At 42.5% G+C, this 19275-nt stretch overlaps 1 protein-coding gene across 2 annotated transcripts in view; it reads right to left on the reverse strand.

Annotated features, from left to right (window-relative positions):
• sept12 (septin 12) overlaps nt 1-19275 on the reverse strand; it is a 120003-nt gene that overhangs the window by 75708 nt on the left and 25020 nt on the right. For both annotated transcript variants that reach the window (XM_038738967.1, XM_038738959.1), the window contains exon 2: nt 8708-10279. In XM_038738967.1, coding sequence (XP_038594895.1) covers nt 8708-10279 — 1572 coding nt within the window. The remainder of the gene's footprint in view (nt 1-8707; nt 10280-19275) is intronic.

Raw genomic sequence — 19275 nt, forward strand, 5'->3', positions numbered from 1 at the left:
TACACTATTACACCAACATTATATTTTTTCCTCTTGCACCCTTTGGAAATCACTGCTGAAGGTAACAGCAAGAATTCTTGCAGGGAACTACGTACCATATAAAATGCACACTCACACCCGTATCTCTTTGGTTGGCATGTGAGCCTTAAGGAGAGTCACAGTTGGGATGTGAATTGAGAACAAAGCTATGTGTACAGTTTGTTATCTCTCTTTCATCTCAGAGGAATGGGACTAATTCCCTGATAAGACTGGAGGAGGTGAAGGGAAAATCCCGACAGATGCCTTAAAACAGATGCCTTCTGTTTGTTAAACTGCTCAGCCAAGTTTTTGATTCTCCACCAGACAGGATTCTCTTGTGAACATCCAGGCAAACCTCATCAGATTAAATCAAAGTGGGACTAGAACAAGGCTGAACATCCCAATGATTCATCTATCTGACATGTCTTGGATGCATAAATGATTTTCCTGGATGCAATTGTATAAAAATATTGGTAATAAAATAAATTTGCACTGTGTGTTGTGTATGCTGTACAACAACAGGTATTGGGTTTAGAATCTTGCCCAAGGACACTGCAACTTTTGGACAGGAAGAGCTGGTGATCAACTGCCAACTGTACAATTAGTGGATTACCTGCTGTACCTGAGCCTTCAAGTCACTGCAAACTTTTTCCGTATTAAACAGAAAAAGTCCACATTTTCTAAGTGCTGCAAGGGCCTAAACATAAAAAAGTATTTAAATGCTGTTGTCACTGCCACAGAATATTGTATTGTAAGATCAGATTCTTTGGTGAAAAACAAATATTTTGTGACAATTTTACTGATAAATTTAATTTCAACATTTTTTCACTGTCCATCTTTTCACAATTTTTTTTAATGGAACACACGATTCAATCGTCATTACGTTGTCTTCAAAACATAATTACCGTTATAAATTAGTTGTATATACGTAAATGTAATTTCTAAGAATGCATTAAACATTGTGTAGTTAATATTTTCAGTGATACATGCTGGATTGTTTTATGACGTAGAAGGCTACTTTATGATTAATGCCACAAAACAGGAAAAGAAGGTTATTCTCACAAATGGAGTAAAATGTCACACATATAATACATGACTCTTAACCTAATTTTTCATTGTCTTAGGATATTCGAATCTACACGAAAATTTGCACACACCTCAGGAATGGTGGGAGATCCAATGTTCTGCAGAGACTGGGGTGGGACGAGGCCAGGGGGGCTCAATAGCGCCCCTAAACAAACAATGTGGTTTGGAAAAAGTTTCTTTGATCTTCATGAGATTTGGTGGGATAATTGCTCTTATTACAAAGAAAACATATCTGCTTACATATTTTTGCTCAACAGGAAGTCAGCCATTTTGCACTTCCAGCATAATTTTCCATATTTTCAACAGGTGTTTAAGACCTTTAGGATGCTACAAAACTTTGCAGCCACACTTGAATTGGTAATATTTTTATATGTATTGTGTATATGTATTATATGTATGTATATGGCTGTATTAAAAGTATCCACTGTTCTCCCATGCTCTAATAACACAGTAACAACGAACTATGTGCAGTTCTCCCATGCTTCTATATTTCCACATAAACAAAGGTATTTATTCTATTGTTTTGAAGTTATTTTTTCTGTCACTCTCCTCCTTCTTTTCGTCCTCCTGTGAGTGATGACCACAGCATTGTCTTCAGTGCTTTAAGGCATAAAAGAAAAAACAACAACACAAATAGTTGTAACTGGTTAACTACAGTAAAGTCAACTTTAAAATGACTCCACTACCACACATAAAACGTGGTTTAATAGAATAATCACATTTAACAAAAGCATACATTTTGGCTTAATAACTGTCGAGATTTGTCTGGTTGATTGTCTCCATTGATAGTTTACTGTAAGTTAAGCCTGCCTTTTACACAGCATAAATTAGCCTAGCGGCTCCCGACACAACACCACGATGAAATCGCGCTGATGAAACCTCCCTGAGCTACTACGTTCTCCACATGCATGCATTCCACGCTTGGACAGAGACAGACAGCCCGTCCAGGGAGCCGTGCTTCCTGAACACGTAACCTGTCCACGTCTGTCATTGGCGGAGCAGTCTGTCAATCCCTCTATCCAGTAAATATGACTTGTGATTGGACTGTACTTCAGCAGACAGCCAAGTATTGGCCAAGAGCCGAAGGCCCTGCCTTCAGGCCTTTTTTTCAGAGCAGAGTTTCAGAGCAGAGCTGCGTGACAACGCTGCCACAAATCACGTGAGTCGCAAGCTCGCAACTGTGTAGGCGTATCTCCGCAAAGTGGGTGTTGTAAACAGTTCTGAAAAAAATAGTCTGCAATAGAAGTGCAAATGTAATTTAATGTAATAGAATTTCGCCGTTTTGAACCTCAATTTTCAGAGTTCCAGTTTTCAGATCACCATTTACAAAACCTCTCCTACAAACCTGGAAAACAAACTAATGCACCATAAGATTTGGCCTTTCGAACCTCAATTTTCAGAGTTTCCAAACTTTTTTTCACACATTTGCACACCAGTTTTCAGATCACCATTTACAAGGTTTCAAACCTGGAAAACAAACTAATACACTGGGAGAACACTGACAAATTTGAAACTCAGAAAAATTGTTTTGAAGAAGGAAAACTCAAAAACAACATAATGTTTGCAGAGATTTATTTATTTTTTTTACATTTTGCAAGCTTGCTAATCTTAGTTTTCGATCTTGCAAAACTTTTTTTTCTAAGATTTTGAGTTTTCAAACATTTAGTTTCAACCTTTCAGAACTTTATTTTCAGTTTTGAATCAAGGCAGGATATTAATCCCATAGACTTCCTTTTGGATTTAGCGTATGGCTCCAAGAGACTTATTTTTAAGTCTAGAGATGATACATCGGTGTTGTAGGACAGGACTGAAGTTTAGTCAGCTACACCACTAGGTGGTGCTGTGACATAAGCGTTGTTGCCAGGGCAGTTTAGGACGGTGAAGAAGTAACACTGTTGTTCGTTGTAATGCCTAATAGCTGTAATGGTTGTATAGCTGCTCAGTCCTACCACCAGAAGAAAAATAAAGCTATTCCCTGTGCATACGGAAGTCTCCTGTGAGTTACTACATAAATGGCGACGAGGACAAAGTTGCAGTGGCGGCCTTGAGGGACGAAGCGTGAGCAGTAGGATCACCCGTGGCGCTGCTGCGCTCACAGCCACGAACCGGATAGTTGTGCAGCTAGCTTACGGGAAGAACATGGCAGCGGCAATGGTAGGAAGCACAGCTCCTTTTGACAGCCAAACCCAAAGTTGGGAGGAATATTGTGAGGTCCTTCACCATTTTTTTGAAGCTAATGAAATCACGGAAGCCGGTCGGCAGAAAGCAATTTTGCTCAGTGCAGTGGGCAGTCAGACTTACAGTCTTATGAGGAACCTCGTTAGCCCCGCGAAGCCAGGTGACAAGACATTTGATGAGCTTGTTCTTTTATTGAAGAACCATTTTAATCCCAAACCCAGTGAAATTGTGCAGCGCTTCAAGTTCAATTCGAGGAACAGAAAGCTGGGAGAAACGGTCATGGAATATGTTGCGGTGCTGAGGAAGTTAGCACAGGATTGCAACTACGGAGACAAGTTGTCAGAAATGCTCCGCGACAGATTGGTTTGTGGGATTGGAGATGACCGTATCCAGCGGAGGTTGTTGTCAGAACCGGATTTGACTTTTGACAAGGCATTGAAGCTGGCCCAGGCTATTGAGACAGCCAGCAAGGATGTGAAAGACTTACAGTCACCAGAGCCGGCATCCTCACATGCGAGGGCACCTCAAGCTGTGCACAAGATGACTGCAAGGCAAGGCCCCAGTAAGCAGCGACAACAGCAAAAGGCTTGCTACCGGTGTGGAAGTGAACAGCACAGGCCGGTGGACTGTCGGTACGTTAAAGAAACCTGTCACAAGTGTGGTAAGACTGGCCATATACAGAGAATGTGCAGATCCAAGGGCTCAGCAAGTGTCTCAAATACTAAAGGCAACGGAGGACAACAATCAAGTAAGCATGTGAAACCCCAGGGAGCAAATTATGTGAGCCATGGTGAGGAGGGACAAGATGACACCGACAAGGATGAAGTCATGTTTACACTGTACAAGGTGGAGGAGATAGATATACAGGCCGAAGAGCCTTTCGTAGAGACACTGACAGTGGATGAGACTGAAATGCAGTTTGAAAGAGACTCGGGTTGTGGTGTAACAGTAATGAACCACTCCGTGTTCAAACAATTAAGGCAGGAAGAGGAACCAGCCCTACAACCCTGCAGAGTGAGACTCCGAACATACACAGGACAGAGAGTAAAAGTCTTGGGAGCAGCGATGGTCAAAGTGCAACACAAAAACTCTGAAAAGATGCTACCTGTGGTAGTAGTGGAAGGAACAGGCCCTAGTCTGGTTGGCAGGAACTGGATTAGGAGGTTAGGCTTAGAGTGGAAACCAGAACCCCAAATCAACCAATTAAGGGAAGAGACCTTGGAGGAGGTACTTGGGGAGTATGTGGAGGTCTTTAAGGAAGAGCTGGGAAAATTCAAAGGGCCGCCAGCAAAAATATATGTGGACAAGGATGCCCGCCCCAAGTTTTTTAAGGCCCGACCTGTTCCATATGCCATGAGAGGAAGGGTGGAGGCTGAACTGGACCGTCTCATAGCCCAGGACTTAATCGAACCAGTGAAATATGCTGAGTGGGCAGCACCTGTGGTTCCGGTGCTCAAACCAGATGGCACAGCAAGGCTGTGTGGAGACTACAAACTGACAGTAAATCAGGTATCAAAACTAGAGCAGTATCCAATTCCCAGAATTAAGGACCTGTTTGCCAGGCTGTCAGGTGGACAGAAATTCACTAAACTGGATCTGAGTCACGCATACCACCAAATCCCATTGGATGAGGAAGCAAAAAGGTATGTGACCATTAACACACACAAGGGCTTGTTTACATACAAAGTGTTACCTTTTGGAGTGTCATCTAGCCCAGCTATTTTTCAGCGAACCATGGAGGGACTGCTGCAGGGCATTCCTGGGGTGGCCATTTTCTTGGATGACATCTTGCTGACAGGAAAAGATGACCAAGAGCACCTGCAGACTCTTTCCACAGTGCTAAAGCGGCTACAGGATGCCGGTCTCAGGCTCAAGAGGACCAAGTGCTCGTTCATGGTTGAGGAAGTGATGTTCCTGGGACACAAAGTGGATGCAACAGGACTGCACCCAGTCAATGAGAAGGTACAAGCAATCCAAGAGGCACCCACACCTTCAAATGTGACAGAGTTAAAGGCATACTTAGGGCTGTTGAACTATTACAACAAGTTCCTGAAAAATCTGTCAACGGTACTGGCTCCACTGCACAAACTACTGAAGAAAGAGACAAAGTGGCAGTGGGGAGAGGCACAGCAGGCATCATTTGAAAAGTCAAAAGAAATGATGCAGTCAGCTGAGGTACTGGTGCATTATGACCCAGAGAAGGACATTGTGTTGTCATGCGATGCTTCACCATGCCGTGCTGTCACATCGCATGTCGGATGGAACTGAAAGACCCATTGGATTTACATCACGGACCCTCAATGCTGCAGAGAAGAACTACTCTCAACTGGATAAGGAAGGGCTGGCAGTGTTGTTTGGAATAAAACGCTTCCACAAGTACATTTATGGACGGAAGTTCACTATAGTGACAGATCACAAACCATTGTTGTCACTTTTTAGTGAGATGAAGGCAGTACCACAAATGGCATCACCCAGGATCCAACGATGGGCTGTAACCTTGAGAGCTTATGAATATACAATTGTGTACAAAGAAGGGAAGTACCACAACAATGCTGATGCCTTGAGCCGCTTGCCGTTACCAGAGAAACCTGTCCTGGAGAGGACAGAAGAGAGGGTTCTCATGCTGGAGGGCGCCGACATTACACTGGTAACTGCTGAGCAAGTGAAGACATGGACAGACAAGGATCCAGTACTCTCACGAGTGCGGGAAATAGTGCACAGAGGCTGGACATCAGAACTGAAGGGGACAGAATTTGCCCCCTATGCAGTGAGGAAGCATGAACTTAGTATTCAAAATGGGTGTGTGCTTTGGGGGGCGAGAGTCATTATGCCAAAGCCAGGCCAAGAAAATGTGCTTAAGCAGCTCCACCAAGGTCACCCAGGAGTATCCAGAATGAAAGCGTTGGCCAGGAGTTACGTATGGTGGCCAAAGCTGGACAAAGAAGTGGAGGATACTGTCAAGTGTTGTGAAACTTGTCAAGAGCACAAAAATGCTCCTGCACCTGCTCCATTACACCCCTGGGACTGGCCTGACAAGCCATGGAGTCGTCTTCATGTAGATTATGCTGGACCATTTATGGGGAAGATGTTCTTTGTGCTGACTGATGCTCATTCAAAATGGATGGATGTGTATCCAGTAAACTCTGCTACTTCAGCCACCACCATCGAGTGTTTACGTACCAGTTTCAGTAACCATGGACTGCCTGAGTTGTTGGTGTCTGATAATGGCACATGTTTTGTCAGCACAGAGTTTAAAGATTTTCTGAGTAAAAATGGTATTCGTCATGTGACCTCTGCACCTTACCATGCCTCCAGTAATGGGTTAGCAGAGAGAGGGGTCCAGACATTTAAAAGAATGATGAAAAAGTGCCCAGAAGGCACACTAACAGCCAAGGTAGCCAGAGTGTTGTTTAGTTACAGAGTAACTCCTCACACTACAACAGGCCTGTCACCAGCAGAGCTGCTGCAGGGAAGGAAACTACGTTGCTCACTGGACTTAATTCACCCAGACCTCAGCCTCAAGGTACAAGGAAAACAAGAAAGACAGATAAGAGATCATGACAGGAAGGCAAGGGGACGCTGGTTCAAACCAGGTGACTCAGTACTGACCCAAAACTTCAGTCTTGGACCCAAGTGGATTCCAGGAATCATAGAGTCAGTGACAGGTCCCGTATCCTACAAAGTGCTGTTAGGTGATGGGAGAGTCGTCCGGAGACATGTGGACCAGATTCATACCCAGCATCAGAGACTGGAGCTGAGCAGTGCAGGACGTCCAGCTGAGTCACCTAAGCAAAGCTCAGCTGCCATCCTGGAAGAGACATGGCTGGATGTGGGAGAGACGGTGCTTGTCAGTGGGGAGTCGGAGAAGCCAGCGGCCACAGAAGCTGCAGGACAATCAGAGACAGACAAAGGGACCGTGGCACTGGAAAGTCCAGTGAGGAGACAGTCAAAAAGGGAAACCAAGTTGCCTAGTTACCTTAAGGATTTTCAGTTAACTAAGTAGGGACTTAATAATGGGGACAAACATAAAGAAATAAATACAAAAAAAAAAAAAAAAAAACCCGATGAAGTAAATAAGCAGGTGTAAGTTGAACCGAATGTATTAGGAAAGAGGGGTTATCTTGTTCCGGTTTCCCCTTGGGATGCATGGCATTTGCTTAAGGGGGGAGGAGTGTTGTAGGACAGGACTGAAGTTTAGTCAGCTACACCACTAGGTGGTGCTGTGACATAAGCGTTGTTGCCAGGGCAGTTTAGGACGGTGAAGAAGTAACACTGTTGTTCGTTGTAATGCCTAATAGCTGTAATGGTTGTATAGCTGCTCAGTCCTACCGCCAGAAGAAAAATAAAGCTATTCCCTGTGCATACGGAAGTCTCCTGTGAGTTACTACAATCGGTCTCTCACGTTTCGCACAGCTAAGTAAAATGTACAGCAGGGGCTGTTCTGTTGAAATTTGGAAGGGGGCGCTACTGACCCAATTTTCCAAAACCACGCCTCCAAACTATATCAGCCAATACAAAACAACTCCTCTGAGAAGCATGCCAAGTTTAGTGAGGCTGTGGTTATCCCTAGCCATGTGACAGCTTAAAAGGCTTTAGGGGGCACTATAGAGCCAATGTGCAACCCTCAATCTTAAAAAAGACATCAGATTGAAACATTACCAGTTCAAGTCTGGCTGCAAAGTTTTGTGGCTTTTTGAGCATCTTAAAGGCCTCAAATATCTGTTTAAAAAATTTAAAATGACGCTGGAAGCGCAAAATGCCTCACTTCCCATTGAGTAAAATCTTATAAAAAGAGCTGAAATGTGGACTTTGTAATAAAGCAATAATCCCACCACATCTCATGAAGATCAAAGAAACTTTGTCCAAAACCAGTTGTTTGCTTAGGGGCGCTATTGAGCCCCCTGGCCACGCCCGACTTCAATCACTGCAGAACAGTGGATTTCCCACCAGACCTGAGGTGTGTGCAAATTTTCTTGAAGATTCGATGAAATCGCGCTGATGAACAAACCTCCCTGAGCTACTACGTTCTCCACATCCATGCATTCCACACTTGGACGGAGACAGCCAGCCTGTCCAGGGAGCCGTGCCAGTATCCGACCTTAGGATACTAAGGTCTTCAAAAATTAGTTCATCAGGGAGAAAAAAATAATAATCTGAGCAAAAAAAATAGGTTCCTTGCACTTCGTGCTAGGACACCATTGGTTCTCTTGCACTTTCGTGCTTGGGCCCTAAAGATACTGGTAGCCGAAAACACACATACACACACGCTCGCAAACAATTGTTCGCAACCAAACCATTACTGAAATCCCTAATGTCCTTTTGTTTTATGAGCCACAGACAAATGCACATGCGATCATTCACGGTTATAAATTATTGAGAAAGAGTAAAAAAGTCGCTTTTAAAGTACTTTCAAAAACCATCTTACCTTCCTGTGTATTCTTGTCATGTTTCCATGTGGGCATGGGTGTTTTCTCATCAGGACACCGAACTACGGATGACAACCCACCATTGCTTTGGACTGTTGGGGGCTGGGTCACAACTGTTGGGGTAGTGCCAGCCATGACATGTTGGGAGAAGGAAGCGATCCTCTGTAAGATTAAGCCTACACTATCCTTGGCATCACCGGTGCCATCCTCCAAAGACAAGTTGACTCTAGGGCTGTAAGAGCTGGAAGGGCTTGGCAGGTTGGGGACCACCTGGACAACTTGGGGCCATGAGAGAATCTCCAACTGGGGGCTCTGGGCTGGAGAAAGGGGGACTGGGGAGCAACTCGTCTCTGGGATAAGTATGGAGCTCTGCAAGGGAGTTAGATCACATGAGAAGAAAGGCAAAAAGGGATGGTGGAGGGAGATGGGTGGAGTGTCAGAAGAACTGTCCAAGCTGCTTTGCGATGCTGAAGGGCTGGCCGAAGTGGATGGTGGGCCGGTTTGGTGCTGGAGGCCTCCTCTGCCCCTTGGAGGAGGCTTGGAAGGGTTGGGGCTCATGAATCCTCTTTGAGCCTTGGTGGGAGAAGTGGGAGAGGTGCTGCTTACCAAGCTGTCCAGATTCAAAGGAAACTTGTTGAAACGTGGCATCTCCATGGATTTGGGCTGGGAAGTCTTGAAGACCTGGGGCCCTTGCTGCTGGCTGGGATTTTTGGAGCCACAGTAGCCCTCCTCCCCAAAGGAACTGGACTTATGAAGATGACCATTCCAGTTGGCATTAGCGTTGGCATATCTTAACCCTGGAGACATTGTGCTTCCTCCTCCACCCTTTTGCATACTCATGATTCCTCCTCCTCCATCATGAATTTGGAGGTCTAAGCTGGGCATGGAGCCATGGTTTACCTCCCGAGGCTCTGGAACACCCAGCATCATCCCTGGCCCCTGGTCCATCTCAGAGTTGAAAACACTCCCATGGGAGAAGAACTTTTTCAGGTTGTGGGGGCTTCCCAATTTGGCACCTCTCTCTAGGTGCTGTTGTGTGAGCTGGGGCTGAGTTTGGTGGTACTCCACCTGTGAAGGAGTGTAAGGATAAACCCCCAGCCTAGTAAGAGGGAGAGCACCTCCACCCCCCACAGAGTACTCCAGGCTGGACGTGGAGCTATGAAGGCTGTCATTGTCACTGCCTGGCCCAGACAACATGGAGTAACTGTTGGGATTTAACCTGCTCTGGAAGGATGCAGCTCTGGTCACTGAGGAGATGTTGTTGTGTATGGCCGGCTTTTTTATGGTTCCCCGGGTGAAGGACAGGCTGCTGACTATGGTACGGGACTTGAGCACTGGGCTGGGATTGGAACTTGGGTTGATGCAGGAGTGGTGGGCTGTAGAGCTCAGGCTATTGTTGTTGTTGTTGTTGAAGGCTAATGAAGGAGACTGGCCACCTCCTCCCTGCCCATCACTGCCTTTATTGTGGTTGAGGAAGAAATGGGAGGAAGAGGGAGAAAGGGGGGTGGAGTCAGGGGAAGGTGTGGAGAAGGATGGTATGTCATCGTCATCGTCAAAGGATCTCTTCAGAGCTGCAGATGAAAAGAAGGAATTTATGAATTATGAGTTAATAAGAAGTCTCATCAGTTCATGTGACCTCTCACATTATGAGAGCTTCCTGTTTCAGCCTTGTTGAAATTTGGACTTGATGGTAGTCAGATATACCAAATCAAGGTCAATTAAATGTTCCGCCCTCTGGTGGGTAGGGTCTGCAATATGTGATGGGTGTTTACAGTTTGGGTAATAATGTAATCACTTGCCTTCTCGTTCTCTGCTAAATAAATTTAACTAACATGGGGGTTTCTTGACCCAAGTGATCACCATGTTCTGAGATTTCAGCAATAAAAAAGCCTGATCCCCCCAGCCATAGCCGCTTTAAATAACAGGCCTCGCTGACCTGGCATGAGAGTAGGAAATCCATCAGCTTTTCACTGTAACACACCGCTGCACGCTGGCTGCTATTTCCGAGCAATACATTTAATGCCAACGTACGATCTCAGGCCAACATCGTCGAGAATTATTCATTTATTTTAGGGACAACATATTTTTATTACACTTTCAAATTTAAATAAACAGGCACATACATGTTGTGCTGCATTTCTGCTAATGTACAAATCTTTGTATCAAAATAAGACTGGGGCCGGTTGCACAAAAAAACTTAAGTTTTTTTCTCAAGTGTGTCTCAATTTCTCCTTACCTAAGGAATTTATTTAAGGGTGTTGCACAGAATCCTTAGTTAAGGAAAAGCATTAAGGTATTTGCTGCATTGATAGAGAATTTACAGTAGTAAAATTCTACTGTTATCTTAGAGACTGTTTGCTTGGACCAGCATTTGACTTGTTATTACCGTACAAAGATGGAAAGAAAAGAATTACAAGAAAACCAAATTGGTCAAGGGAGGAATATGGTACTGTTGGAGGAATTTCATAAAAGAAAGCAGAGATTAAAAAGTAAATGTGATCTGCAAATAACAAAGAGAACAGAAAACAACAAATGTGGGAGGAAATAATTCAAGGAGTCTTGTGAAGAGGTTCATCCAGGAGATCCAAAATAAGTATGACAACTTCTCTTTTCTTGCCAAAAGATAGATCACTAATTAAAAAAGGGAATCCAATAAAACTGGTGAGAATAACTTAAGTGATCACTTTAAGGAAACCTCAAGAGGAAGATATAAGGGTGTTTTGTGCAACCGCATTTATTTTAAGGAAACTTCTTAACTTAAGGTTTTTTGTGCAACCGGCCCCTGGTCCTTAAAGTGCATCATCTCCTCAAAATATAAATAACATTTTGCTGATTTGTTAATCAGTGCCTGCTTTTTGTGTTTCTTCTATGATTAAATAGGCTAATGTACATAAAAGGTTATTTTTTTGTCTGTTTCAACTGTGTATTTTTGTTAATTTTATGATCGGGAGTATGCACAGGGTGTTTTCTATGCCGTTCTATGTCTGACTTCCTGCCCAGTTCGGTCTGCTCTGTGCAGCTTGACATGGCTTCTGTCAAAAATAGACTTGTGTATTCTTCGTGCAGCGGAGCCAAGAGCCGCATCTGGCACACGCTGCGCCATGTCTGATGAAATCCCAAGCATTGACTAGAAGGGCTGCAACACATGCAGACTTGTGGCTGTCTACTCTGGACTGTAGCAGCAGGAGGGTCCGCGCACAGCCAAATCGACCCCTTGGCTGTAAAGTTTAGGAAGCACTTGATTTGATATGCAACAGTTTTCCATAAGCGGAGCACACATTTTAAATGGCGATATCACAGTCGATCATGTTCATTTAATTGTGGGAAGCTCAAATCGTGATCATCATCATCATCGCGATCAATATTTGATTAAATGTGCAGTCCTACCTGAGATATACTGTTGTCTGTCACTTTATGTTGATACTGTGTTGTTGTTGTCTGATGTGTACAGTGAGGTGAAACAAATTTCATGTCTGCTGTGAGGGATTTAGACAGGGTCTGAAATTAACTTTTTGTTGTCTGCCACTACGAAATTGTATCTGTCACTTTTGAAATGTACCGGTATGCGCTAAATGAAGGCATAACATTTAGTTCATTTAGTAATCATTTCATGTAAATATTGTTGTTATTCAATGTTCAACATACTTACAAAAAACATTACATGCATGTTTGCATGCTGAAATGACCCGTCTTACAATACAATTTACCTTGTGTCAAATTCACCTTGGCGACACCACTCTTAAAAAATAAAAAAAACTGGTGGTAAATTCAATAATTCAATCTCATATAATATATTAAACTATGAACTATGATTAATAATTTAATTAATAACTATAACCAATTTAATTAACTTCAATTCAATTTAATTTATATAGCACCAAATTACTGCAAGTTATCTCATAGCGCTTTTCATATAAACTGTACTCTACTGTACTGTACTGTTTTACTGTGTGCACTCTTTTCCACCGTTGTTTTTCAAACCAGTAAATCACAATCAGTCTGATAGCCACACAAGTCTCGACGATGTTGGCCTGAGATCGTACGTTGGCATTAAATGTATTGCTCGGAAATAGCAGCCAGCGTGCAGCGATGTGTTTACAGTGAAAAGCTGATGGATTTCCGCTAAATACTGGGTCCAAAGTTGTTGTTTTAAGTTTTCATCAGTCAGAAAGTTTTTACACAGAGCGGAAGTTGGTCTCCTCCTCTCCAAAACAAGAAAAGCTCATTTAAAATCCCGTTCCTCCGACGCTCAGGCGGACACAGACGTGAGTGCTGTCAGCTGATCTGCTGATAACCTTCTAAACTGTTTTATTTTGTGTTGCTTTCTCTGTGCCGGAATTATTTTAATAACTTGATGGCTTTGTCTAGTGTGTTATTAAATTTGTAACTATCTTTATAGTGTGTTTCTTCATTATACTCCCACACAAAAAAGTTTTTTAATGGTCAAGCAAAGCCTATAAATTTTCATTATATTCCAGTCAAATCTGTTCATTATGATTATTATATTATTATTATTCATTATAATAAATGTTGCTCATGGATTGTGGTTACTAAATAATGATGCCTGTGCATCGCTTCGTGCGGAATAGGACTACAATCTATGTCAGCTGATTAAGTTGCCTAATCTTCGCCGGTCTTTAGACCATGGAGGAAACGCACACAACAATGGGCTGAAGGAACCTTTTTGTTCCTTGAAAAGAGATCCGGGGACTTAAAAGTCTGGTGCTTTAGGTCGAAACGCAGCTTTAGTTGGTAAAGATCGAGGAAAGCAAAGCAGTCTAAACATACATCTGGCTTTACAGCTGTTGTTTCGGTACCAGTTGAGAGCAGGTGAATTTTGGTTCTACTAGTAAGAATTTCATCATTATTTAAGAAGCTCATGAAGTCGTAATTACTGAGAGCTATGGGAATACTTGGCTCAGTAGAGATGTGACTCTCTGTCAGCCTGGCTACAGTGCTGAAAAGAAACCTGGGGTTGTTCTTATTTTCCTCTATTAATGACGAGTAGTACGCTGCTCTGGCATTGTGGAGCCAAATTGCAAAATCAAACGAGAATTTTCCAGTTTGGTGGAACGCCAATTCGTTTCAGTGATATTTGCTTTAATTTGTGAGTTTTAGTATTATACCATGGAGCTAACCGTCTTTGTTTTATAATTTCCTTTTTTAGAGGGGCTACAGAGTCGAGTGTCATTCGCAGAGAGCCTGCAGCACTATCAACAAGATGATCGATTTGGGAGGGATTGAAATTAGCATAGGAGTCCTATGGGACAATGGAATTGCATTCTTAAATTTTGCTACAGCACTGTCAGACAGACATCTTGCATATAAAAATTTATATAACTTTTGAGTTTGTATTGCTAAACTACAGTTCAAAAAAAAGTTATCAAACAGTGGTCAGATAAAGAGGGATTCAGTGGGAACACTATTAAATGTTCAATTTCAATATCATATACCAGAACAAGGTCGAGGGTGCAGTTAAAACAGTGAGTCAGTTCATAAACACTCTGAGAGAAGCCAATGGAATCTAACAGAGAGATAAATGCAGTACTAAGAATTGGTTGCAGTGATTTCCAACTTAGGTGTGAAAGACTAAGAACAAGGCTTTCAAATTAGTTATAATTTAGTTTAGGTTTAGAGCTGATTAGTAGGCTTTTAGTAGGAGTCGAAGAAAGCTGCAACTCCACCTCCTCGGCCTGTGCCTCGAGGACCTCCTCGGCCTGTGCCTCGAGGAATGTGAGTATTAATATGACTGGGAGGGGTGGATTCATTTAGGCTAACCTATTCTCCATCACCCAGCCAGGTTTCAGTAAGACCAAATAAATCAATATCATAATCTGATATTAGTTCATTTACTAGTACACCTTTAGAAGAGAGAGATCTGATCCACATTTAATTCTCTCTTTTGCACTATTGCAATATGCACAGCTCCTCCTCTGTTTACCTTTGATTTAAATAATTTCAATGGTTTATTTAAATCAGACACCGAAACTATAGGGTTGTCACTAGGTAACTCCTAAAATGGAGAAGTGTGATATAAATGCTCCATATAGCGACTTTCCACCACTCAAAGCGCTTTTACACTACATCGGCATTCACCATTCACTCACATTGCTCAGAAACAGAAACTAACATTCTGAATTAGAAGGGCAGAGAAGTGTGCTAGACTGCAACTCTGCCTCCTGCTCTCAATGCTGGGTTGTCATGGATTTGGTCCACTAATAAACTTTCTAGAAATCAGAGCTGCTCCTTCCCAAGTGGGATGGATGCTGTCTCTCCGAATCCGACCAGGTCTTCCCCAGAAAGTCTGCCAATGATCTACAAAGCCCACATCGTTTGCTGGACACCACCTCGACAACCAGCAGCGGAATCACGACATGCGGCTATACATGTCATCACTGGTCAGATTTGGCAGGGGTCCAGAGAAAACTACGGTGTCCGACTTTGTTTTTGCATATGTACACACCGACTCTACATTAATCTTAGTGACCTCCAATTGGCGTAACCGGGAGTCATTACCGCCGACGTGAATAACAGTCTTACTGTATTTATATTTATCCTTAGCCAGCAGTTTCAAATAAGACTCAATGTCGCCCACTCTGGCCCCAGGGATGCACTTAACTGTGTCCGCTGGCTTCACAAAAATCAAGCTGCAGGAAAAGGCCAAACTCAACCAAAAGTCCGACCTCAAAATGATTACCTATAAATGAAAATGATCTCGAACCATGAGAACATGAAAAAATATCTCCCAGTAATATTGCCACCAAAGTAAAATGAAAAGAAGTACTTCAGGAACACTACAAATGCCCGCTTATATCACAAGCTATCACCCAGAGTTGCTTTCATGCCATCATTTGCCACACCGCCTGTCTTAGTACTCAGTGGAGTGCAGCAGAGAATAACACCTGTGTGTACTGAACCAAGAATCAATTTTAAAGCGAATCATGACACTAAGAATCGAAATCCTGTAATGTGAAACTAAAAGATTCACACTCCTAGCATTCACACTTGTTAATATGATGCAAGAGTGAGTGTGTGCATGCATACTGGTTACCTTAGAGAGCTCTTCTGTATAAGACTACTCTCATAACATAAAGACTCAAACTCTGTGTTGTAAGACCAGACCTAATGGTCCCAGTGATAAAATCCTTACGCTTTGTCACGCTGACTGAAAGCGTCAATTATGACGCATTGAGATGAGAATGTGTTGTCACAGCAGGCAGGCATTAAGACTCCCAGTGGACACTACCTGCCAGGCACGTGCCCACATAAGACATCAGCCCTTTTTTCTGTGGTGCTTTTTAAAAAATAAATGAATATATATTACTGTTTGCACACAACTTCCCTGTGCCCTCCCTCTCTCTCGCCCTCCACGTATCCAGCAGCACACACACAGACAGGCAGGCAGCAGCCCCTCCCAGCTCTTCTCCCAGTTGGGTTTGTCTTGGCTTGTGTGGAGCATAGACTGGAGGTGAGTGGTGATGAACAAAAGACTACTAATGAGGCTACCAGTGCCTTACTATACAGCCAAAGACAAAGACTTAAGTTAACTTGTATCTTGCTAAAATGCATTATGAGCTTCTACTAGCTAATGTAATGTTGGCTAAAGTTTAGCTAAGGCAATATATAGTGACCATACTGGCTAATGTACTGTACATTACACTGAGACACTGCAGGTGAACAATTTGTGTCCAATAACTTCACATCACAATCGCCACCTCATTGATATGCAAATTAGACGTTAACTAATTGGTGAATAGGATAAACAAAATAACTAAAGCATATCACCTCAGAACTTCCCCAGTTAATGACTTACATGAAGAGGCTTTATGTATATCATTAAATGAAATGAAATCTTGTGCTCAAATATGCAGATGAGCTTGTTTTGGTTAATTTTGAAGAAATCTACAGATGCAAACCGACGCAGCGTAGTAGGCTTAAAACAAACCATCTAAATGTCTATTTGGAAGTTTTCTTTCATTTGAGTAAAAGAAGACATGGAAGCAAAATAGACCACTACATAAAAACGTGTCGTGCTTTAAAAAGTAATAATTTTGATCATATGCTCCATATCTAATAAGTATACATTCTATTAGTTTGTTGTATGCTGATAGATCTTTACATGATACAGACAGCCCTTCCTCAAATGTGAAACTAAGTCACCATCAGTTATTGTGTGTGTGTGTGTGTGTGTGTGTGTGTGTGTATGCACAGACAAAGTAAGTGTAAAATAGCACTAATAATTCAATTCAGTATAATCTTGCTTGGCTGTGTGAAGTTGTATTTTGATTATTAATTTTAATGTCCGTCTCCTTGGTGCAGTCATTTATTCTAAATGTATACTTGAAACTAGTAGGATAGAAAACATACACATTATGGCATAGTTTCCTTTGTTGTTGATTGCTCTTGTGTAAACCTAGTGAATACTAAAGAAGACTATGTTGTAAACTGATTATGTTGTAGAAATCGGAAGAGTATGAAACAACTGTGAGTGTGAGGGAAAGAAACAGTCCGCTCTGACCTTTGTTGGGTGTCAGTTGTAGACAATACATTATCATTTGCCTGTTGAGACAGCTATAATGTGTTTGCCCTCCATCCTGATATATGAGCAGTTTAAAATGGTCACTAACAACACACCCATCAATATATTACATGGTCATTATGGCAGCTTTAATTTCCATTAGTGCTCCATTAGTGCTACTATTACTTGATCAAAATAACTAATTTAATCATAAACGGCTAGGGCAGTTGAAAATTGTGATGGGCATTTTTAAAGATTTTTTTGGCAGTTTATTGACTAAAGTATGAATGGATTAATTGAAAAATAATTATTATTCAGCCTTATAATCACACACCACAACTTTTTTCAGTTCCTACAAGCAGCTAATGGCTCCTGAGCCTCTGTTGGCTCCAGGCAGGCTGGGGAAGGGTGTGTGTGTGTGCTGGGGGGAGAGTTGAATGGACTCAGCTACTCACTGAGGCTACATGTGTGAACGTGCCTTCCATTCAAAAGATAAGGAGTTGTGGTATCATGTAATTGCTGGCACCCTGTCTAACGCTGGGGAAATAATTAAGGATGGCAGTGGTGCGCCCTGTCTCCACTATGTTGTACCTGTGTGTTGTCTACATTGGGCTCCCTTTGTTCTCACAGTTGTACAGGCCCTATAATCCTCTTCTCCTATGCAAACTCAATCTGATTAAGAGAGATGTTAAAATTATCTCTCTCTCCCTCAAACACACACACACACACACACACTAGCGCATACTATACTGAATTCAGTCCTAGCTGTCTGAATTTCTGGGAACGTGTGTGTATGAGTATCTGTTCATGTGTGGGGAATCCTTTCTTGGTCACTACAACTCAGTTCACTGGAAATGTGTGTGCTGTATAAACATTGCATGTGCACATCTCCTGCTTTGTGCTTCATCTTCCTCCATTGTGCCGCATTTGTTCAGCTGGTTAAATATCAACATAAACATACTATAATTTCTAGGTTTAGGATTTGGGAAACAATCAATTAAAGTAAAGACTTTGAGACCTTAGACTTTCTTGTCTCCAACCGGCAATTAGTTTTCCCACATGTGAGATGGAGCAGTGTAAAACCACAATTTGTCCCCAATCACATTTTTATTCTGATTTGACAAGAATAACTTTGGCTCATCCATAGTGTTTCCTGGTTTGTTAGGGCCCGAGCATGAAACACGCTAAGTCCCCATTGGAACTGAAGGAATTATTGTTTTTTTTTCTGCAAAGTAACCTCAATTTTGGGGGCCTAAACATACTTGAAAACTCACCAAACTTTGCACGTAACTCACGAGTGGCAAAAAATTTCATATTTTATTGGTTTCGCACATGGGCCTGGCAAAATGGCTTGCTAACGCCCCCTACAGAGCAGCCCCTGGACAAAGTTTCACCTACATGTGCGAAATTTCTGTGGTACGTGTATCATGTCCAAACGCACAAAAAGCCTCTTCAAATTTTCGCTGTGCAGTGTAAACCCATTGATGATTACCAGTTGACCAGTTTGCCCGTGGTGTGCTGTCAAAAAACAATGATTTGCCATGAAACAGGAAGTTGTTATAACTTCAATATACATGCTCACCAAATTTTACATGTATAATAAGAGTCCCACCCTGAACACATCCATATGCCAATATTTAATGAACATCATAGCGCCACCTGCTGGCAACAGGAAATGATGTGTTTTACGTTGTAATGTACTACTCCTAGCAGGTTGGACATATGAACTTCAAAAATGTCCCAGAAAACCCATAACACATTGATGAGGCCATGTTGTAAAACCTGTGTTTGAAATTAACGGCGTGGCGGTGGTGTGCCGGCGAAGTTCCACGCTTCGCCATGACACAGGGAGTAACTTGACTGTACATGCTCAGATCTGTACCAAATTTTACACATTTAATAAGAGTCCCGCCCTGAACACATGTACATGCCAACATTTACCCACGAAGAAGCCCCCGTGGCACGTTTCACCTACATGTATCATGTCCAGATGTGCCATAAAGCCTCTTGAAGCGATGCCCTAAACCCAACCAAAAGTCGGCCATTTTG

Source organism: Micropterus salmoides, unplaced genomic scaffold (assembly GCF_014851395.1).
Source record: "Micropterus salmoides isolate LMB-PRFRI ecotype aquatic unplaced genomic scaffold, ASM1485139v1 Ms_hic_scaffold_10, whole genome shotgun sequence".
Taxonomy (NCBI): domain Eukaryota; kingdom Metazoa; phylum Chordata; class Actinopteri; order Centrarchiformes; family Centrarchidae; genus Micropterus; species Micropterus salmoides.